Source organism: Neolamprologus multifasciatus, chromosome 15, assembly GCF_963576455.1.
Source record: "Neolamprologus multifasciatus chromosome 15, fNeoMul1.2, whole genome shotgun sequence".
Taxonomy (NCBI): domain Eukaryota; kingdom Metazoa; phylum Chordata; class Actinopteri; order Cichliformes; family Cichlidae; genus Neolamprologus; species Neolamprologus multifasciatus.
The window spans coordinates 33,201,781-33,225,355 of record NC_140453.1 but is presented as its reverse complement, the minus strand read 5'-3'; the positions used below and the strand labels follow the sequence as shown (position 1 = coordinate 33,225,355).

General features: G+C 42.2%; 1 protein-coding gene across 13 annotated transcripts in view; it reads left to right on the top strand.

The window, feature by feature from the left end:
* Positions 1–23,575, top strand: part of ptprsa (protein tyrosine phosphatase receptor type Sa) — a 236,639-nt gene that overhangs the window by 188,052 nt on the left and 25,012 nt on the right. For 7 of the 13 annotated variants that reach the window (XM_085132277.1, XM_085132278.1, XM_085132276.1 and 4 more), the window contains 7 exons: positions 665–676; positions 997–1,112; positions 9,900–9,947; positions 13,581–13,678; positions 16,001–16,124; positions 18,886–19,061; positions 21,880–21,999. In XM_085132277.1, coding sequence (XP_084988403.1) covers positions 665–676; positions 997–1,112; positions 9,900–9,947; positions 13,581–13,678; positions 16,001–16,124; positions 18,886–19,061; positions 21,880–21,999 — 694 coding nt within the window. The remainder of the gene's footprint in view (positions 1–664; positions 677–996; positions 1,113–9,899; positions 9,948–13,580; positions 13,679–16,000; positions 16,125–18,885; positions 19,062–21,879; positions 22,000–23,575) is intronic. The other 6 variants (XM_085132286.1, XM_085132281.1, XM_085132287.1 and 3 more) reach the window with 3 other exon arrangements.

The window sequence follows — 23,575 nt, the reverse complement described above, 5'->3', positions numbered from 1 at the left end:
AAATCCAAACAGAACAATGTTGCAAGAGGTTGCCCTACATACCAGGAAAGATCCCTGAATTATCTAGAAGGGGGTAGGACTGGTGTGAGAAGCATGAGCAGGGCTCGCTACTGTCAGATGATCCGTGACTATCTGACCTTGGTTTACCTCCATCTTGAATGGTTAGAGGGAGAGTAACATCTCTCCTTGAATCTCTCTCTTTTTTCTCTTCTCTTTCACTCCACCTCACTCTCCCATCTCCCCCATCTCTCCATGGTGAATAGTGTTTCCCAGGACTGCCCTTGGCCCTGACATTCCCCTTTCCTATCTGTATCTGCACCCCTTCGCACACACACGTACACGCACACGCATGCACGCAAACATCCACAGACACGCAAATGCAGGGCTCTCGAATGTATGCGCTTACTTACACATTTCATTGAATACGCACTCATTCCAACTCATTGACACGTGCACACACTTGCACTCATGCACACACCTTCTCCCAATGCTGATGAGCTTTATCTCGCTTTTTTGCGAGCCCAGCAGCGACCCCTGTGAATTTTAAACTGCTCTCTATTGATTTATCTCTCTTCTTGCCTCCCCGTCTCCCTTTCTCCTTGTGTGTTGTGTTTTCACCATCTTTATATATTTATTTGACTCCTATTGCTTTCTCTGGAAACAGCAAACCCGACAGGTAAGGCTTAGTCTTACTTAGATTTAATGCATTTTTCAAGACAAAATAGCTTGTCTCAGCACAAAATGCCCTTAATTAGTGAGAATGAAGGAGACTTGTTCATACGCGATACATGTTACCAGCTTCACAGTCCGTGATTTTGCTTCACTCTTAGCTTTTCTGACCGACTGAGCTACCAGTCAGTCAGAGTTACTGAGTAGATAGTGAGGATGGGATTTGTTGTGCTGGATCAAGTGTGCGTTAAAGTTGTTTTTCTTTTTCTTTTGTCTTTTTTTGTACGTCTTCCCCTCTTCCTTCTTTATGTTTGACTTACTGTCCAGCCACAAAAGAAAAGAGTCGGAGCCACGCACAAAATGTCTGCTGAACAACGCAGACATTACACCCCATCACCCCACAGACCCCGTGGAGGTGAGACGCATCAACTTCCAAACTCCAGGTAAGGCAAAAGGTGCATTACACTCTGAATGAAGAACAGGAAGCTCATTTATCTCATTCTAAAATTGTAGAGCAACAAAGGATTAGAAGAAGTTTCTTTTTCAAATAAAAATAATGGAGGCTGTAAAGGAGGTTTAATGCAAAAAAGATCTCACGGGCTGCATACATGTGTGAATCTGGACCTTTCATATTGTTGCACAATTACAATTCAGAGAGAAAACCTTTCATGAAAGCAGAATATAAATATATGGTTATGCATTAATACACTTTACGTGTGTCGTGACAGCAGATTGTTACACTTACACCCACATGTGCTACTCCAAAATGATTGCATATGTGCTTTTGCGTACACCCTGTCTGAGTCCCCCCATATCATTGTGTTTGACATAATTTGCCATCATAACAGCCTGTAGGCTATAAGCATGTCTTTGCCATATCCCCATTAACCACTGATGAATAAGAAAGTTTGGTTTCTCTACGTTTTCTCTACGTTTTTATCTTTTTTTCAAAAAGGTCTCAAAGACTTTAGAGTCAGACCTGTTACAGATCGTCAACTTTTCTTTAATGTCAGGTGTGTTTCCAGAACCACTAAAAACTGCTGTAATTAAACCTATACTAAAAAAGGACAATCTTGAGAAGACACAAATGAACAACTACAGGCTGATCTCAAATCTCCCATTTTTAAGTAAGATCATTGAAAAAGCAGTTTCTCAGCAGCTCAATTACTTCTTAAAACAGAATAACTGCTATGATGCCTTCCAGTCAGGTTTTAGACAGAACCACAGCACTGAAAGCGCTCTGACCAAAGTGTTTAATGACATATGTCTGAATACAGACAGTGGAAAAATGTCAGTCTTAGTTTTACTGGATCTCAGTGCAGCATTTGATACAGTTGACCACAACATATTACTTAAACAACTGGAGAACTGGACAGGTCTTTCAGGAACTGTACTGAACTGCTTCAAAACATACTTAGAAAACAGGAAATACTTTGTATCAACAGGTAACTTCACATCTGAGCACATGTGGAGTTCCCCAAGGTTCCATCTTGGGACCCCTTCTGTTTAACATTTACATGCTCCCACTGGCACAGAATATAAAGAACAACAAAATAAACTATCACAGCTATGCAGATGACACACAAATATATATCACAATGTCACCAGGAGACCAAGGCCCCATACAGGCTCTTGGTAAATGCATTGAGGAAATTAATGACTGGTTGTGCCACAATTTTCTCCAGCTAAACAAAAACAAAACTGAGGTCATAGTCTTTGGAGCCAAAGAAAAACGATTACAGGTCACCAGAGAGCTTCAATCTATACACCTAAAAACCACAAACCAGGCAAGAAGTTTGGGTGTAGCGATGGACGCAGACCTAAACTTAGAAAAACACATTAAGACAATAACAAAGTCAGCTTACTATCACCTCAAGAATATTTCAAGGATAAAAGATCTGATGTCTCAACAGGACCTGGAAAAACTAGTCCATGCATTCAGTTCAAGTTCAAGTTCAAGTTTTATTTGTCATATGCAAGTTAGCACAGGGTCAACATTGCAATGAAATGTGTTTGACGAGCAGCAGTCACTCAGCAGCATGATACAGTACAGAAAATATAGTAAAATATAATAAAATAAAATATAAAAATATAAAAATAGTAAGGAGCTAAATATTAGAGAGACATGGTAAAAGAGAAAAGATGACTAAATATATATGTATCTATAAATATAAATATATGTACACTAGTGATTAAATAAGAAAATCTTGAAAAGAAATATGACGGGAGGGCAGATGGGATATTGCACAGGAATGAGCAGCAGAAAATTACAGTATTGCACTTTAAATATAAATATCAATGACAATAAAGTGAAATGACCAGTGCAGATTAAACAGAGTACTTGTGAAGCTGCAGGGTAGCTTCTGAGTGCTGTGTTGTGTGTGTTTAAGTGTTGTGGTTGAGGTGTCGTACGGCTTGGTGGTAAAAACTGTTTTTAAGCCTTGTAGTCCGAGCAGACAGACTCCTGTAACGTCTGCCAGATGGTAACAGGGAGAACAGCTGATGTGCTGGGTGGCTGTGGTCCTTGATGATGCTGTGTGCTTTACGGAGGCATCGCTGGAGGTAAATGTCCTGAATGGCAGGAAGCCTCGTGCCAGTGATGTGCTCTGCTGCCTTCACCACCCTCTGTAGTGCTTTACGGCTGCTGGCAGAGCAGCTTCCGTACCAAACTGTGATGCAGCTCGTCAGCAAGCTCTCAATTGCACACCTGTAAAAATTTGAGGTGATGTTGGCGTTCATGCTAAACTTTCTCAGCCTCCTCAGGAAGTAAAGCCGCTGGCGAGCTTTCCTGATAGCAGGGTCTGTGTGAAGGGTCCAGGAGAAGTCCTCGGTGATGTTGACTCCAAGGAACTTGAAGCTGCTGACCCTTTCGACCTTGACACCGTTGATGTGGATGGGCTGGTGTTCTCTGACTGGTCGTTTCCGGTAGTCCACTATCATCTCTCTAGTTTTGCTGATGTTGAGAGTCAGGTTATTTTCCAGGCACCACTCGTACAGTGCCATCACCTCCTCTCTATAGGTCGTCTCATCATTGCCTGTGATGAGGCCTATGATGGTTGTGTCATCAGCAAACTTGATGATGGTGTTGGACTCGTGTTTAGCAACACAGTCGTGTGTGAACAGGGAATATAGGAGGGAGCTAAGCACACAACCCTGTGGCGTACCTGTGTTTAGGATGAGTGGTGAGGAGGTGTGCTTACCAACTCTCACCATCTGGGGCCTGTTTGTGAGGAAGTTTAGAATCCATCTGCAGATCGGTGTTCCCAGCCCAAGGTCGACGAGCTTCGTGGCAAGTTTCGAGGGGATGATGGTGTTAAATGCAGAGCTGTAGTCGATGAAGAGCATCCTTGCATATGTATTCCCTTTTTCCAGGTGAGTGAGGGTGGTGTGCGTTGCCAGGGCGATGGCATCCTCTGTGGCTCTGTTTGTCCGATAGGCAAACTGAAGAGGGTCCAGTGTGTCAGGGAGGGAGGAGCAGATGTGACCTTTGACCAGCCGCTCCAGGCACTTCATGATGACGGATGTCAGTGCAACAGGACGGTAGTCATTCAGACAGGAGACCACTGATTTTTTGGGAACGGGAATGATGGTGGATGCTTTGAGGGCCGTGGGGACCACTGACTGCCTCAGGGAGAGGTTGAAGATGTTGGTGAACACCTCTGCCAGCTCGTCTGCACACACTCTGAGTAGCCGGCCTGGGATGCCGTCTGGTCCTGGAGCTTTGTGAGGATTTACCTTTTTAAAGGTCCATCTCACAGCTTCTGTTCTCAGAGTTAAAGTTGCAGCCTCACTGTCCTCCTGAGGGTAGAGGATCTGCTCTCTGTTGTCTGCATCAAAACGAGCATAGAAGTTGTTGAGCTCGTCTGCGAGAGATGCAGTGGGCTGAACACTGACTGTGTTGACCTTCATGTAGTCAGTGATGCAGCGCAGTCCATTCCACAGTCGCCTGGTGTCAAAGCTGTGGTAGCTGGACTCCATTTTGTCCCTGTAGTCCTTTCTGGCCTTTTTTATGGACTTTCGGAGGTCATACCTGGCTGCTTTATAAGCATCATCTTTAGTAGGCTTGATTACTGTAACAGCATCTTTACAGGTCTACCTAAAAAATCAGTCAGACAACTACAGCTCATTCAGAACTCTGCTGCTCGAGTCCTCACTAAAGTGGACCACATCAGTCCAGCTCTGAGGTCTTTACACTGGCTGCCTGACCGTCAGAAGATAGACTTTAAAGTTCTGATGCAGGTCTATAAAGCTCTGAATGGTTTAGGACCAAAATACATCAGTGACCTCCTGACCAGATCCAGATGACCTGAGGGATCTGGAAGGTTCATACTGGACCTTCCAGATCCCTCAGGTCACCTGGATCCTGTTTTTTATCAATTCCCAGAGTCAGAACCAGACATGGAGAAGCTGCATTCAGCTTTCATGCTCCATATATCTGGAACAAACTCCCAGAAAGCCTCAGATCAGCTAAAACACTCAGTTTATTTAAATCCAGGTTGAAGACTCACCTGTTCTCAGCTGCATTTGAATAAAGCACCAAATCCGCACTGTTTTACTTTTAAGCTTAAATTTCAAAATTTACATTCTAACTACTGATTTTATCTACTGCTCCTTAATTTTTCATTTTAAATCATGCTTTTTATTTGTTTTTGTTTTTTAATGTCTCTGTAAAGCACTTTGAATCACCTTGCTGTTGAATTGTGCTATATAAATAAACTTGCTTTGCCTTATTTCTGATGATCATCTGCGCTAAAGTCTAGTTTCTCCAGCCATAGCTTTCTGACATCTTCCCCCTGGCTTTCATTCAGACTGATTTTTCTGTTTGTTTGCCTTTTTTTATCATCAAGCCTCCTGTGATTTGACCACACTGACATCTACGGTTTGTTGACTCTAGTCTTAGCCGCAGTGGAAGTGTTTTTCTTATGCTGTCTTTGTTTCCTTTAAGTTTCAGTGTTCAGTTACAAGCTGTGGTGTGCAAAGAAAAAAAAATGCAGTTGGCACATCTGTCGGCCAGTTACCTTCCAAATGTATTGTAGCATAAAAGCTCGCTATGTATCCAAGTAGCCTTTGTACAGATTGGTCCAAGCAAACAGCTAATAAGGGAGACAATTCTCCATAAGTAGAATAAACACACCCAAACTAGTTTCTGCTTGTTTCTTTTCTTTTATTTCTTCGTTTATTTTTTTGCCTGCCGTCTTTCTGTCTTCGAGCCGGGATGTCCATCTGTCATCCATGGCCAGTCTCTGCTCCATCAAAAGGCTCAGATTTCAAAATAAAGCGTTTCTCTTCAGCCCGGACATGCCGCCTTGAGTTTGTATCTTCGAAGGAAAGAGAGATTTCTTTACATCAGAGGACAGAGAAGCAAGGAGACTCACAGAGACACTTACAGAGAAATGCTACTGTTCCCATCTTTATCTTGCTTGGCATTCAGAGTCCTATCAGAGGTTTCTGTAACCACAATGTTATTGTGGCCGCTCTTACATTTTGAGATTTCCTCCTGTGCTTAACGCTGTCCTTCAGCCTTCCTTAAATAATAGTCACTCTCATTACAAATGCTTGCTCTCTTTTATACAACAGTCACCGGTATATGTTAAGACTTGTCTTTATTCTCGACGAGCATTCTCATTCCACAGCCTCGCCGTTGTTCCGCAGAATTGGACGCTGTCGTTATCTCCGCACCCGGGGAATTTAATTTAAATGGACATTTTAGCCCAATTAAGTGGGCCGGTGAGCATTTGTGAACATCCCCATCAGCTAATAGAGACCATTGTTCAAATGAGCATACTCCCCGTGCAGTTATCCAAGGCCTCTCCAATCCAGCCGAGCATATGCCGTGTCGGCAATGTGTGCTCGCTGACCCCTAGTGCTGAGGAACATAAAATCTGTTTTTGATTAGCCTTCCAACAGGCATCATGTTTCAGAGAGAGTGTGCACATCTTGTGTGTTTGTGCACGCCTGTCCATGTATGCTTAAAAGCCTGTAGGTGATATGACAGCCTCACAATGACATCCCATAACTCCTTGGGGCACAGAGTGACTTGTTTTGTCATTATCTTCCATTGTGCCTAGGGTTTAATTGGCAAATGGGGCCAAAGTAATGAAGCATCACGACTCGGTGGATATCTACTGTCTATCTGCAGCTAAGCCCTCCCTTTCGCCCGGAGTGCTCGCTTTTTTTTCTTCATCATTTTATTCTTTTTCTACTCTTCTTTATATTAAAGTTAGAAAGCTTTTTTCCTACAATAGTTAGTGATTATCACAACGCTCCAACTAGCAATAAAGAAATAATTAAATGTACTTATAATAAACATTTTCATGTGATGAGTTCGATTTCCCGAGGGTCATATGGCGTATGATCAAAACGTTCAGTGACTGCGGCAACATGATTTGAATTTGACCACCATCCCTCAGCGTTATCTGAAGTCCTTTGGCTGTGACACACTGCCTCCAATGCAGCTGCCATGCTTGGAACACTTTCTGAACGCATTCTTCGGTGCATCACACTGTTGTGCTGCTGCAGCCCTGATGTCCTGATGTAGCACTCAATTGTAATTGCGCCACATTTCAGGACCTTTGCACTCAATGTCTTCCATTAGACTCATCATGAGTAGAAGTTGAACTCAGCACACAACCCAGTAAATTTTGGAAAAAATAAACAGCAACCCTGCTCCTGGTCGTGATCCTAAACTTGTATTCCATCTTGGGTCTTGGAAACTGTGGACTCTTCTCTTTTTAAAGCTGCTGTTTAGTCATTAGGCTGCTGATGGAAATGATCACAACTTTAATGTGAAGGTGCTAAAAAGTGGCCAAAAAGGCTTGTACCGGGCACCCCGTGCTGATTGGACTTAGCTTGGCACCTCTTGCATCGACATGACCGTGCAATGCTCTTGATGTCAGCAGCAGTGGAACTTTTCCATTTAATGAAAAATCAAAAACAATCTTGCAGCAAACGCAGCCCCAGACCATCACACTACCACTACCATGTTTGACTGTAGGTGTTATGTTCTTTTTATGAAACGCTGTGCTAGCTTTACACCAGACATTACGCGACTCAGACTTCCCAAAAAATTCACGTTTTGTCTCGTTAGTCCACAAAATATTTTCCCAAAAGTCTTCATCAACATTTTTTTTTGGCAAATGCGAGACAGGCCTGTGTTCTTTATGTTCAGAATGTTCATTATGGATGCTATTTTTGCCCAGTCTCTTTTATAATGTTGAATAATGAACACTGTCCTTAATTTGGGCAAGTGAGGCAATGAAGGTGCAAATTAGATGTTGAGTTCTTTTGTGACTTCCTGGATGAGTCGTCACTGCGCTCTTAGAGTCATTTTGGTGAGCCAGTCGCTTCTGGGACACTTCGTTCTGTTTTCTCCATTTGTGGATAATGGCTCTCATTGTGGTTCACTGGAGTCACGAAGTCTTAGAAATAGCTTCGTAACGCTTTCCAGACTGATAGATGCCAATGGCTTTGTTTCTCAGTTGTTTCTTTAAACCCTGGCACGATGTGTTGCTTTTTCAGATCTGTTAACCTACCTCACTTTGTCAGACAAGTTCTTTTTAAGGGATTTATTGATTCAGCGTGTCTAGCAGTAATCAAGTCTCGTTGTGGCTGTTGAAACTGAAATCAGCTTTTCAACACTGTGGTTATTCACAGTAAATGTATGATCTATCAAGGTTTTTGTGGGGGTGCAATTCCTTTCTTACATATTTGTCTAATATTGAAATTCATTTGGTTCTAGAACGTGCGAGTGTGACAAATATGTAACAAAAGAAAACCTCTGCATACAGAAAATAAAATAATACATATGTACTTCACTATATTTATCTACAAAAGAAGCATCACTCTCACGTCACCGTTACTAAATATTTTCTTGCGACAACTTGAACGGCCAAGTCCTCCCGTTCACAGTTCTGTGGAAACACACACATAACACACACTGCCGTATGAACATAATCAGACATGCCTGTACTTTCTTCATGCTGTGATGAATGACGTTTAGAGACAGCGGTTCAGAGCACCACCCACTAGTTTTAATTAGTCATTGTCACAAATCAATTAGGGAGAGGGGGATGTTCAATGTCTTCATCTCACTGCGCTCCTTTTGCGTCACTGCAGTGACGTCTTGTCTCCTATAGACGTCAGTGTAGAGCCACGAATGCTTGTTTTTGCAGCTATATTTTGGAGACTCAAGCGTAACTGTTTGTTTTCGTTTTCGTTAATAATAAAATCCCGCTTTAGCCTGTAAGTCTTCTAATCTTGTTTCCGTTACATTAATTCCTCACTTCTTACACGTGAAGCTGAACATAATATCTCGATTCAGTTGGATAAAACTTGCCATCTTTGTATCACGCGATCGACCCTATCACTCTGATGACAGCTTTCAGCCTGTGCAAAATCTATTTTTCTTTGCTTGATGGGCAGGTTGGACACATCCCATCACATGCCATCTCTTGGCCACATGTCCTGTTAATACTGTCACAGATGGCTCCTTTCTGCTTGAACGGTCGGGGACACCTGTGTCTACACGGACGTAATATCGGCCGGCTGGAGCCCCGGAGGACTTTTACTCTGGAGCAGATAAGATTTTGAACCGTCACCACCCTCCTCGGAGCTCCGACTCCCATCAGCTCCGGCTCCACAGCTGTCAGCCAAGAATGCGGACACTTTTCCACACCTTTCACTCCGGGTGCTTTGGCACGAAGCCACAAACAAAGGAACCTTTCAGAGTTAGTTTTCACCAGCAAACATAAGCTGTTTTTCCCTTCTCTGTCTTCCTCACAGTCCTCCGGATGGGGCCTTTCCAACTGCTGTTTATAAAGGCTTAAATATAGCAAATCAATTTTCTTATCGCTGATCTCTATAGCCGCTGATATGGCGGTTGGCAGACAGAATTTTTCCACGGGCCCACAGAGGCTGACACCCTCAGCCAACCAGTCGGCCCCCAAGTGGGAATCTGGCACCGACTGCTATTTGGGTGGTGGACGGGAAGTTGTGTTAAGATTTGGAAATGTTTGCCCTACTTTATTACGTCTATGTGTCAGTTTGGCCTGAAAACTGAAATAACATAATTTAGGCCACCCTGTGGGATGAACTGAGGTAATATTACCCTTGTGTTTTACTTCATGCCCTTGTGTTATGTTGCACATTTCATATTTTCTGTTAACATGGCATTTTGTGTTGCATTACAGCCTTTTTGAAACCATTTCCTTTATGTCTGCTGTCCTTTACAGATTCTGGTCTAAGCAGTCCTCAGAGTGAAGCAGATTTTGACTATGAAAGTTAGTCACTATGCTCTCAGAGTTTGCGTACCAGCTTTCTTTATATACGTATGGTTTTTGTGTGTGTGTGTGTTTTATTTTGTTTTAGGTATTTGAGCACCGCTTGCCTCAATTTCCAAATACATCATTTGCATTTGTTGTTTTTTTTTCACATGATGCAGCAAAATTTGAGCACTAATTAATTTTATGTTTGTTTCTATTGGTCCACTAGGGTGTTTTTTTCTTTTCCTTTAATTGGATCACAATATTCACTCGGGCTGTTGGCTGTGCATTAATCTACCATGCATAAATAACCTGTGCGATCACTTCCGCTCATGTATAGCTGGTTAATAAGTGGAGGTTTTTTTCCCAAATACAACTTGTGTTATTCCTTTTTCTCTTCCTCCCAATCCTTACCTCCAAGCTGTTGTTCTCCCGTCTCCCTCCTCCTTCACCACCACTGCTCCATTTCCATTCTGAACCAACGGGGTCTTTTTCTGTGCTCGGAGATAACAAGCAGAATTAATTAAAGCAGTGGCAAACAATGGCTCGACATTTGATCATCCCCTCTCCTGCTCACCGCAAAAGAATCACCCGAAAGAAAAAAAGGAATTTGCTGGTTTTTACTCTTCCCCCGGTTTTCCCTCTTTATTTTCTTTGCTTATCCACAGGCAGACGTCGACTCTTTAAAATGGAAATACGCAACATCATAAATAGGCTTTTGGAAAGACCGGCTTGGCTTTTTGAAAAGAATGATTATATTTCTCAGGCATATCAACTGCAGATCAGGAGACTGGAAGTGTGTAATTAGATGTTTTTTTGTGACGTGTGTTTACTAATCACTATGTTGATTACAGCGGGAGAAAAATAGGATAGTGGATAGATAGGGGGGGAAAAAGCTTTGGGAATGAGCGTTGTGGGAGAGAGGGGCTGACTGCTTCAGAGTTAGGTTAAGAAAGAACAGCAATTCGCCCTTGATTGACTTTGCTTGGGTAAGCTTAACAGTCAAGTTTAGCTTAGAAGCTAAATATTTTCTGGGAAATAACATTGCAGCGCGCCTTCAGGTGTGGTAGATTCATTGGTTTGGAGCATAAAGCACGTAGTTTATATTATATTTTATTAGCAAAATGAGGCATCAAAAAGCAAACAGTACTAATTATGCTGATCAAACAAATTGAATTGCATATTTGCATCAGGCTCTTATATAAGCCTTCTGCAAATAAGTGCTTCTTACCTCCTCCAGTTGAGGTAAACAAATGCCCTGGTCACTTTTTTTTAAGAAAAACTGTAAAAGGATAACACACACACGCAAATTGAGATACGTGCACATGCAAAGAAAACTACACACACCACGCGCGCACAAACCCCAACACAAACAGTCTTTGATCTCCCCTCAAACAACCTCTTGCTCTTGTTTTCCCAAAGAGAAGTAAGGGCCCCTCGTTTGAGCACGCATTTACTTATTTCACTCATAGCGTCTGATAGTGTTTTCCTTTGAAAGCGAGGCTAGTAAACTGACAACCAAATTTCATTTTTCATCTTCTTTTTCCTTTTTTTTTTTCTCCTTCCTTGATATCCATCGTAATGAATTCTTACAGCAGAAGCCGTTAATAACCTCGGCTCATTCCAAAGCGCCGCCGCAGAGCTTTGTTATCTCACTGAGAAAACTCAAGTATGAATAAACAAACAGTTCTGCTATTACCCGACAAGGTTTCCTTAAGGTTTGCAATTAGCATGCTTAATTGAAACACAAACTCAACATGGGCTTTAAGAATAGGGGGAAACTATTAAGTTTGTCATTTAAGTGGTTTGCATTTTTTGGAAAGTAGACCGTTAATACGGCATGTCCGTGTCCGTGCCCAGAAGATGCCGCGGCGTCCATTTGTCTCATGTGTACATTGTAATCTTTATGTACTTGAGACTGCCACATTGTTATATCAGTGTAAAATAAATTACCATCACTAATGAATACTGTCAGCACAGAGAGTTGGTTCCCAGCCCCCCCTCCCCCTCTTAAGCGCAACAAAACACGGGTGACCCCCCGTGACATTGGAGGGGGGTATTAAGCATCGTATAAAAGGGAAAGTTAAGGATGGTTAATGTGATTATGCCGATTTGCATGCCCAATTAACCCTGATTTTTTTCTGAGGCGGTGTCAACATTTTGTTGACTTTTGACCTCAATGCTCTGCAGGAAAAGAGGCCTTGTGTTTAAAAAATATGGAAGTGCTAAGTATTGCCAGTCGGCGTGCAGGGACAGAGCCACAATCTACAGTTGCGCCATATTCCATTACATGGCCTCGGCATTATGCTTCTAAATGGATTAGCGACTGGAGTGCACAGCAGTGTTGATAATATTATAGTAGCTGCAACACAATATTCAGTGGATATTGAAGCAAGGAGGGGACAAAAAAACACAATTTTCCCCACCCATTTAAAAAAGCTTGTACTTTTAGTGAATGCCTTGGGATAAAAAGCAGTAGGATTTTTGGGGAGGGGTGGAAGTGTATGTTGGACTGCCTGTTTTTGGTATTGGAAGGTACCGTAGGGTTATTCGTCATTGAGATAGTGTTCGGCTAATGCCGAGCAAAGCGGCAGATGAAGGAAAAGGCTATCTTTGCACTAGCAGGCTGAAATGGAGCAGCTCACTGTGTCACTCAGCATCATTCACACTCCTAAACCTTCTGATCCCTCTCACACCTCCCTTCCTATAAGCCCCCCCAGGTCAGGGCTCGATTCTAGAATAAGATTTTTATAGAGGCGGCAGCGAAAAGTGGTCGCCGTGCTAACAACGCTGCACAAACGGAGCACTGCAGATTAAGGCTGCGCTAACACCGTGGTATCCGTGTACAGCTAGTGAAAAACAACTAAGTCAACTTAAATTTGAAAAGTCCTACTTGATCGAGACCATTCAACGACTCAACAGTATTCCCATTGAGTTGTGAGGTTTTTATTCAAATCATCTCTTGTTGATCGCAGTCGAGCTGAAAGCAAATGTTATTTTTGATCGTCTCTAATGAGGAGTTCAAGGCAATTTTGTCAACATGAGCATTCTGTTGATTGAAACACCAAAATGGGGGTCTTTGTGATGATTTGTGGGGCTCCTCGTCTGATCTCTCCATCAAAACCTTTTATTGTTCCTCTTATGTCACGTTAAACTAATTTCCCAAGCTATCACAATTATTGATGCCTCTGAATGTTTGAGCTACAACTGGCTACGCTCTGCAACTTTTTGTTCCTATTGGTCCGCCTGTCCGTCAGCATCGTGATTGCAGTGGGAATAATTACAATTTGGTCTGCGGGTGTATAACACAACCCTTTCTGGCAAATAATCAATCAGCCCCGCAAGATAAACTTGGCTATTTTTGAGCTCTGGCCTGGTCCAATCGAGTGCGTATAACATCACCAGTCAGCACATTTTTCTTTGCTTTTTTTTTTTTTTACTGTGTGTAACATTCACGATGTCCTGCTCAAGCTTCCTCATCACTAAAACCCATTGTCCCTCGTTATTTAAGCAAAGATCAAAAAAACAAGTTACCTGTACTTTCAATGGCATGTGTGAATTTTTAGAACCAGTGTCCCGTGTGCTGTACTGACACACTTTCTTTCCTTTCTTCCCTTGTGTGGAATGTCTCTCTATGTTTTTGGCGAGCAGGTATGATGAATCATCCTCCTATCCCTATCTCAGAGCTGGCTGAACACACGGAACTTCTCAAGGCCAACGACAACCTCAAACTCTCCCAGGAATATGAGGTGGGTGGGCCAACGATTCAAACGTGAAAGTTGCCTTACAGTGTTGATTTCTGTCCAATTGTGTTTTCATTGGGGGGAAAAAAAGGACAGTCTGTTGTCGCATGCTTCTTCTTTTGAATTCTTTCTTTTCTGCTTGTTTTGCGTATGTGCGTGTTGTAGCTGGTGGTACTTGAGCAATTACGGTGTTTACAACAAGTATCACATACATTAGCAGCCTCCACATGGCAAAGAAAGACCTCTGCTAATGTGATTTTGGGAAAAGCGCACACTGGCACTCAGGCTTTAACATGGTATGTGTGGGAGTGTGTGTGTGTTTGTGTGCAGAGGGGATAACTGAGCTGTCTGAGCTCTGAGACCGCAGCGGTTATAAATGACACCAGAGTTGATTAGAAATCAGGAGCGCTGAATCAGCTCTCGTTTGCATACAAGCAATATCCCCTCCCCACCATCCCTAAATCACCGTGCCTGTCGTCTCGCTGCACACCAGGCAAAGGTGGGAAGCGGGTACACCAGCACAGATTGCCGTCATCATGCCCGCTGGTGGATGTTGGCGGATAACGACTTCTAATAGCAATCCTGTATTTCTTGGGTATCTATTATTCATAAATCCACATCCGGGCTATATACCAAATGGACAAGCTTGTTCCGTTCTGCGGGGGAAGAGAGAGACGAGAAACGTGACGCCAAAGTCGACGCTTTGCTGCAACTTCAACTTCTAATTACTTGGTTTTGAGAGAGCCTTAAACCACCGGCTCATCTCTGTCTTCTCTCCCTCAGTCCGCCTGCCCCTTTCGCACAACCACCCCCCAGGAAAAATAAATGACCAAATTAAATAGAGAAGTGTAATTTTAATTTTGTTATTTTCTTGATGAATGGCTGCTCGTGCCGGCGCCCCGGCTTGCCAAGCACAGCTCTACAGGGCTTTGACTGATTGGTTTTTAGCCAGGCGGGATGTGCGAGCGGAGGAAAAAAATGGAGGGGAAGAGGGCAGAGAGGAGAGAAGGGAGAGAGAGATGAGGTGGAGAAGTTTTGGTTAATGATGAGGATTCAGCGAGGGGAGAGAAAGCGGGAGAGTGGAGATGAAGAGAAGATAATCTCAAGTACAAACGGAAGCGAGGAAGGCGAACCGCGGCTCTGCGTGATGATACTGAAGTCGCAGAGTTTATCTGTCTACTGTCAGGCGCTCAGGAGGCGTCGCCCTGCCAAGCCAGTCACGTGGACACGAGCTGTCATTCAGCTTCAGCCATCGTCACGGTAAAAAGGAGGAAAAACGGAGAGAAATTCTAGTTTTGCAAGAGAAAATATTCTGCAGATTTTTTAAATTTATAAATTTCTTAAATGTCATTTGTGGAAAAAAATATTGAAATGTGAAATACACGGATGTTGTTTGAAGGTTTTTGCACTGAGGGAGAGTTTGGGGGTTTTTTAAGAGAGAAATGACCCCAATCTTTTTATGCAGACATGAATACTCACACTTAGTCAGTCATAAGATGATCTGAAAGGAAAAATATAGAGAGTAGGAGAGGTGGAGGACTCTTTAATAGTAAACTTCAGAGAGAAGGCAGTAGATAAAAAGTGGAAGAGTTTGAAGATGGAGCCGTGCTGATAAGGAAAATGGGGATGTCGAAAAAGGCTAGAGAAGGGGAAAAAAAGCCAGATGAGGCTAAAACAGAGGGAATCTCTCATTGCTGTAATGATTGCGTGCTGATTGCATGTTAGATTAGGTTTCCAATTGGACTCAGTTTCAGCTTCAGTCTCTCTCTCTCTCCAGCCCCAACTGCAAATATCATTCAAGCCTCCATCCCCATGCCAACACGGCACCAGACGCCTATGAGCAAACATCGGCTCATAATGGAATACTTAATTATCCTGGCGAGGGAGCGGAATAGTTATCTAGAATTCTCGTATTTTTAAATACGAGAATTCTAGATAACTATTCCTATAACTATTCCTATTAGACGGCTGAATTTGTCTTTCACCCAAGTGTCGAGGCTCATTCCACGAGTCTCCTGTCAAAGGGGGAAGAGCCGCCGCCTTTATCAATATTGTTGTTTGTCATTACGCACCCCCGCCGCATTAAAGATCTTGATAAAGTACCGCGTGCGGCTGCTGTATCAGAACCAGTCGGCGTGCAGATTGTAACGATACCGTGTTCTTCTTTCTCTCAGGGAAATCAACCTTTCTATCTCTCCCTCCCCCGTCTTCCGCTCTTCTTTCTGTGATAGCACGGAGGTTGTATTGTTATTACTCAGCTGCTCTCGTGGCTCCTTTTGATTGCTTCCTTACATGCGCATGTTCTGCCTGTCTCTGCACCCCCGTCAGTCTATTGATCCAGGCCAGCAGTTCACCTGGGAGCACTCCAACCTGGAGGTGAACAAGCCCAAGAATCGTTACGCCAACGTCATCGCCTACGACCACTCACGTGTCATCCTGGCTCCCATAGAGGGTAAGGCTCAGCCTCACGCTCCGCACATCTTCGCCACCTCTGACATGAGCTCGTATCGCTGCTGTTTGATAAGTGCTCGCACAGAGTCGGCGTAAGCTATCAGTAAAAAAGCAGAATATGTTAAATAATCAGCCGAGCGGAAAGCTGTTTCTTATTGCAGTGTGGATTTAAATGGGATAGATTAGCAATTTAATCCGTCGGGACAAAACTTGACTAGATTATGGAACGGGATTAGGGCCACTGAAAAATATAGAGAGAGATATTTTTTTGGGTCAGGACTCTTTTTCACGCTTTCAACTCATACGTTTGTAAACATAATTGTTTATCCACCAGTATGCACAGGTGCTTTAATGCTGAAATACAAATACAGTTAATATTTTTCAATGGATTTGCCAAACTCCAGTTGTTTACTGAACAGCAGATTTGGTTTTAATGATTGAAACACGTCACATCCTTAGGGGCTAATAAAATATTCTGATTTTGAATTTTAAAGAAGTCCACTGTGCTGGGCTCAAGTTTGGGTATAAAAAATGTTGAATTCAGTCATTTTTATCTTTAAACCTGTTCTTTTTTTTCTACAGATTTATTATTATTTAGTATTGTGAAAGGTGGTCTATCTAATAAACGTGTGAAGCACCATATATGCTTACTGTATAACTTCTATGTAGAAAAGGAAGAAAAGTGAAATGTGCTGATTTTTAAACTCTTTTAAACATTTTTCCAGCTCGGCTTGCTACTGACCAGCTAAGCAGTTTACAGAGGCAAATTGGGGGGGGTGAGGCAAGGACTCTTTCCAGCTCATCTTTAGGCCAAGCGCTTAGATCTCACACTCAAACCGAGTCGGGAGTTAAACCAGTGTTTTCAGTGTCCCGTTTGTCTCATCACATCTACGCCGCTGTCTTGACTTCCCTCTAACTGCCTATAGACACGGCGGTGAGAATCTCAGAGCCAGAAAAATTCTTCCTCTGACTCCTAAATCTCAAGGGACATTGTCAGAGGTAGTCACCCTTCACTGCTGACATTGTTCTGGCTTTGCATCACCAGAAGAGCTGCCGACTCCTTCACAGTAATGCTAAACTCTCTGCTCCAGAGTCCTCTCCTTTTGTGTGAAATAACTGCTCGGGCTAGATTTCGGTATCTTGCAGTAGTCGGGCCAATTTTAGGGTGCAGCAACATGCATAACAAAATTATCCCAGGGAAATAAAATGCCTCGTCCATAAATACATAAATTAATCAAGTCTGAAATTTCTATTTTACACTGCAGTGATTTTGCTATTAGTCGCAGCAGTAGAACAATTCATGCACGCCACCATTCTCTGTTCACTTAGCTATGACTAAAGCCAAGGCAGCCCAGTCAAATTGTGCAACGTGGTATCCGTTTTAATGACATTTGACTTTCTTTTCTCTTCTTTACTTCGATTCTTTGTTCTTTCTTTTCTTCTTTTCACCCTCCCTGCTCTTTCTGCCTCTTGCTCGGTCTCTCCCTTCTTCTGTATATCACATCCTTCCTCTCCGCCCGGGCCGTAGCCCTCACCGAGTCGCCTCTTTTAAACGAGTCCGGTCGAGTTTTTCATTGTTGCTTGAGCGAAGAGATGTCAGTCAAAGAGACATGACTCTCCGACACACAGATGCTGTCACGCCAAAGCCTCTTCTCAAATGGAGAGATTGTAGAAGTTGGTAAATGAAGATGGGTGATGCTCTGCCTTATCACTGCCAGACGCTCGATGTAAGACACTCCAATCACAAGATAATCCTGTTAACATTTAAAGCATTTTGTCCTTTAGTGACTCCTTCCTTTTTAAACTCAAGGGCACCTTGACTTGTGAGCACATTTACACAATCCTGTGCATTAAAAACATTTCAAATCTTTCTGCACAGCAAAAGACCTCCTTCTAGCTAGATTTAGTAGGACCGGTGTATATCACAGCATGGTGGCAGGCTCAGGGGGACTGAAGCTAAATCTACCTCCTAGCTATGTTGGCTGAGAAGCTGTTTTACTTTCCACTATCTTCCATCATCTTTTCGGTCTGTTGTGGTGGTAAACACGATATCTGCGGGAACCTGGAAAGAGCCACAAATGTAGAAAAGAAAAATGATAGAATATTGTGACAGATGTGTTGAATTAATTTAAAAGCGCACAAAAATCTGGTTTGTGAACATTACAGATGGGAGAACTGCAAAAGGCATAATTAGCTGTTAATAAAAACATAGTAAATTGCTAATAGATGCGCAATACTGCATGAATTAAGCTTCGTAATGCAAAAAATTAAAAAATAAAAGAGAACCTCAGTGTAGAAAGCTGTTTACACTTCAGTGGTGTAATAAGTAAATTATTAAAACTCAATAAATGTGTATTAGTAACATAATAAATTACAAGTGAGTAAAGGCTTTTATTACCATCAGGTGATAATACCCCTTTCCTGACAAGTTTCTTAGAAGCTGATGTGGTCGACAGCATATTGAAAGACATTGCCATTGTAGTTTGGACAGTTTTGGAAATGTTACGGGAATTCAGCCAATTTCTCCTGACTTGTCTTATTCTGGTCTTCACATTTACACGTACTCCTTCCTTGGCTGGGAACTGTGTCAGTGCGTGTGACAACTGGGATTTACTGAGCCAGATGGTGTGATAATAATTGTGTTAATGAAAAAGTCTGATAAACGAGGTTAGGAAAAAGATTAATAAAGGAAAAGCCTTCAAAGGCACACGTTCCATCTTTTAATCTCTGTTTTTTTTTTTCCTCTATCTGCCTATGTGTAGGTATAACAGGCAGCGATTACATCAACGCTAACTACATTGATGGCTACAGGAAGCAGAATGCTTACATTGCCACCCAAGGACCTTTACCAGAGACATTTGGAGACTTCTGGAGGATGGTGTGGGAACAGAGAGCAGCCACTATTGTCATGATGACCAGGCTGGAAGAGAAGTCGCGGGTAGGTCCACTCGGCATATCTGGACTTGTTTTCTGCACGCTTCTTTTTAAACCCCCCAACCTTACAAATCGCTCGAAAATGATGTTTTCTTTTAAATGAGCCTTGGAATCAAATCAGTGCATTACACAACCAAGTTCAACAACCAGGTGCTGAAAATGGCACAGCTTTACATTGATTTCCCAGTTGCATAACTGAACTCCATTGGTAGGCAATCAGACTTCATTTTCTTGGGATAGATTGCTTTCAGAGAACTGTAGATATTTGAATGGGGTGGTTAAAGCAACTGGGGAGGCTGATAAAGCAGAGCTAACTCAAAGACACTCTACCTGCGCACATCTGATAAGTTAGGCTGCGTATCCACTGGGAGTACCTTCACAGGCTTAGCTCTGTTTTCTCTCCTTATTTGCAGCAGAAACCACAAGCTGTTGCATGTCCCAGAGAGCATAGCGAGTTGTTGAACTTAGACTCCTTAGTGCAGGAAGCTCAAATGAAATTTTAAGAACGGGAGTGCTAGAGTGCTGTAGAGTATTTGCAGTACCTGCGACCAGTCTCTCCTACAGCCATCTGTTGATTGTAGAATATAGAGAGAAAACGATCCAGAGAGAACAGTGGCTTTGTTTCAGGAAGGAACTGGGTCCTAGCTTAGAAATGACAAATAAGACTACATTAAAGAAAACCTTAAATATTTGGTGGTGGGGGAATAGCGTTCAACGCAGTTTATGATAATCACTGCTGCAAATGAGACCTGCACCTGTCATTTATTTGGTACACATTATGGGATATCAGCAGTTGAGACACTGCATCTCTAAGAATAAGAGAGGAGACTAACATTTAAGTACGTGAAGTTGCATAAACTTGCCCAGGCAATATATTTTGCTGATAAAATGTAACTTTATCCCATTAGCTCTAAAACACCATTATGTTTCATTGCACTTAAAATGGGAGTGGGGTGAGTGTGGTGTTTGGTAGTGGGTTTTTTTTTTTTTTCATGTTTGGAATAGTAATGTAACAGTTGCTCTTTGCGTTGTTACATTGTTGCTGATCACGCCCATCCCTTTGTGATCATGGTGCTTTCAGCAGGATAACGAGCATAATAATGTCATAAAGCTCAAATCATCTCAACGTGACAGTTCACTGTCCTCAAATGCTCTCCACAGTCACCACTTCACAAATCAATAGATCACCTTTGGGATGCATGAAAGATTCACATGGTGGCTGTGCAGCCACGATGAACTGCATGATGCTGTTATGTCAGTGTGGCCCGCAATCTCTGGGGAATGTTTCCAGCACCTTGTTGAATCCATGCCCTAAGACAGCGGTCCCCAACCTTTTTTGCGCCACGGACCGGTTTATGCCCGACAATATTTTCACGGACCGGCCTTTAAGGTGTTGCGGATAAATACAACAAAATAAAACTAGTACCGGTACCGAAAAAAAGAAAATTAATTCATAACACATGTGAAAAGACCAAGGAAAACTGAGTAAACGATAAAAACGATAACAAAATAACGCTGAAAACTGATAAAAACCCTGAAAACTATACATTTCACACCTGAACCTCAACTCTCGTGACCAAACAACTCACGGACCGGTACCGGTTCGAGGCCCGGGGGTTGGGGACCGCTGCCCTAAGAAATTGGGCCAGTTATACAGGCAGCAGGGTGCCCAACCCCATACTATCATGATGTTCCTATTAAAGTGACCAGTGGGTGCATGTATAATAATCCACTAATGTAATAATAATTCACTTAGAAGTTTAGCTAGAAATCATCCTGCCGCATGATGAATACTTTTAATTAATTTTTTTACATTTTGTTCTCATGCTTCAGTGATTCTTATCATTTTCAGTGCAGGACCTTTTCATGTAAAGGATTTTTTTTTCTCACAGTGGATTAATACTTTTACTTAAGTGAGTCCGCCGTGATAATATTTAGTCCTCTCGAGGAGTCGACTTGTCTAAATGTCAAAAAGCCAACCATGATGTTTCGTGCTGTCGAGTCAAACCTGTGTCAACATCAGGCTCACTCACCCCAGGTGTCTCCACTCATTTTCCCTTTCTCCATCCTCTTTTGAATTGTTTACCTACCCTCCATCCTGACATGCGCATTCCACTCCTGTCAAACGTGATCAGGGTTAGCGGGTGCTGGAGCTCGAGTGTCAGCTCGACCAGGAAATGGGAGAGAAAACTGGAGAGCAGCGTCTCCCTCGCAAGCTGTCACATCTGATCAGATGTCCGCTGGCACATCACACCCCATATTGAATGAATCTTTATTAGGTGGACTGACGTGGTTTGTGTGCTTGTGTGTAGTGCCACAGGACCAGAAAAAAATGTTAACAGTCACAACAAATCAAGGGTTTGCTCTAAAAAGTGTTTTGTTTTGTTTTGTTTTTTTCCTTACTAAACTTTTAAGAAGAGTACAGGTTTCCGTATGAAGATTTGAAATTATAGCAGCTGTGATTATGGAAAGTCATCAAGTTCCCGAGATTTCAATTACATTCCTTGTGTTTCACATTACTGTTGAATATGTTTTGTTTTAAGAAAAAGGCAAGGAAGGAAGCAGGCTGGGTTTGTAGTGAGATTGGAGTCGCTGTGACAGGCACATCTGTTCGGTGTGCATAATGTTGTTTCTCAGATGTGAATTATAGAGAAGCTGCCCCGGTGTTTCTGTCACCACTGCGCTGTTTCAGTCCAAAGGAGAGCTTTCTCCGAGAGCGCGCCATGATATGAATAAATGTGATTAAAAAAATGTCCTAACCGTGCCTTTTTATGTCCGTGAGGTTTTTCATGCTGTAGCTAATGCCTCTCTTTCTCTCCCAGATTAAGTGTGATCAATACTGGCCAAGCCGAGGTACAGAGACCTACGGTATGACCCAAGTGACCCTTTTGGACACGATAGAATTGGCCACTTTCTGCGTGCGCACTTTCTCTTTGCACAAGGTAAGATGGTTCCTCACATTGTTCGCCTACACACTACTATTTGTACTCCTGTCTTATGTTTGACAAACAGTACTTGTCAATTCAAAAGTGATGTGCACACATGTCCGAGCAAATGAATTACAGCCATTATCTTAAATGGTTCAAAAAATGAATAGCAGCGTCCTCATAAATGTCTTTTCAGCAAAGGGAGTGATAGTCCAGAGGACACGCCTTGTAGAAATACAAGCACAAGGTCTGCATAAACATTGAAAATATTGGGATAAACCACATGGTATTTTTCTGCTTAAAGCGAAGATATGTGCAAATAAAACCCTTTGTTTCTATTGTCCTCCCAGTCCAGCCCTTTTTACCTTGCACAGCTCTCTCGCTCTCCTCAATAGATCATCTGTTTATGTGCATCTGCCAAATTGGAGCACTTAAGTAAAGTGAGCAGAAGAGAAACTCAATATACATAATTGGCAGACTGCTCTCATGCTTGTGTGCACGCACACACAGCCCTGCACAGATATTCGGAGCTGTGCTCACTGCAAAGACTGCAATCTCAAAAACGAGAAAAAAAAGTGGGGAAAATATTTATTCAAATGAAAAATTATCATAACAGGATAATCTTACTTACCTAGCTTTTAAAAACAAGTAAAAAAAAACATGATCGCATTGAACAGACTGTTTTGTTTTTATCAAATTTAACAAGTAATATCGTAGTTGTCTTCAAATAACACTATATGTTTATATGCTAAAAGCAGAAGAGCTACATCAGAAGCTGCGGAACCTGTGCCTTGATACAAAGAAGCAATTCTAAATATCTTTATCGATACATCTGAAAAGCTACTGGGGAGGTTGACAGAAAAAATGATAGTATTTGAACAAATATCCATTAACCATTATGATCTTGTTATAATAACAAATCCTGACTAAAAATAGATGTGCTTTTACCACAAATCTCCTGCTTAAAGGGGCATGAAGAGTCCATTTAGATATGTGACTCTTCATATGGGATTCAATTATGACAGAGCAATGTAACGGTGTATTCATTTCCCAAATAAGATATTACTCCAGTAATCATCTGCGTTGACTTTAAAAGGCAGAAAGGTTTGTTGTGTACTGTGTTAGTGGCAGGAACACGCGACTGTTTCATTCATATCAATATGTGAAAATGTGAAAGGGATGCTTAAAGAAACTGTTTTTATAATCACATTTTTGTTTTTATAATTTTATAATAGTAAAATGCTCTAAAAGAAGAAGGGAGGCATAGTGTGTATTCCCTCTAATTAAGATATTTCATATGACGTATTGCAGTGCACTTTCTCCATGTGAATGAGCACATTCTCAAGACAGCTTTTGCACATCCAAACTTGCATTCATGCTTGTGCACAAATATCGGAAATGCTACATGCATAAAGATGATGCCACACACAAACCAGTGTATTATTACTAGAGATGGACCGATCCGATATTACGTATCGGTATCGGTCCGATACTGACCCAAATTACTGGATCGGATATCGGCGAGAAATAAAAAATGTAATCCGATCCATTAAATATCAAAAAAGCACCTCACAAAACTTGCTACGCGGCG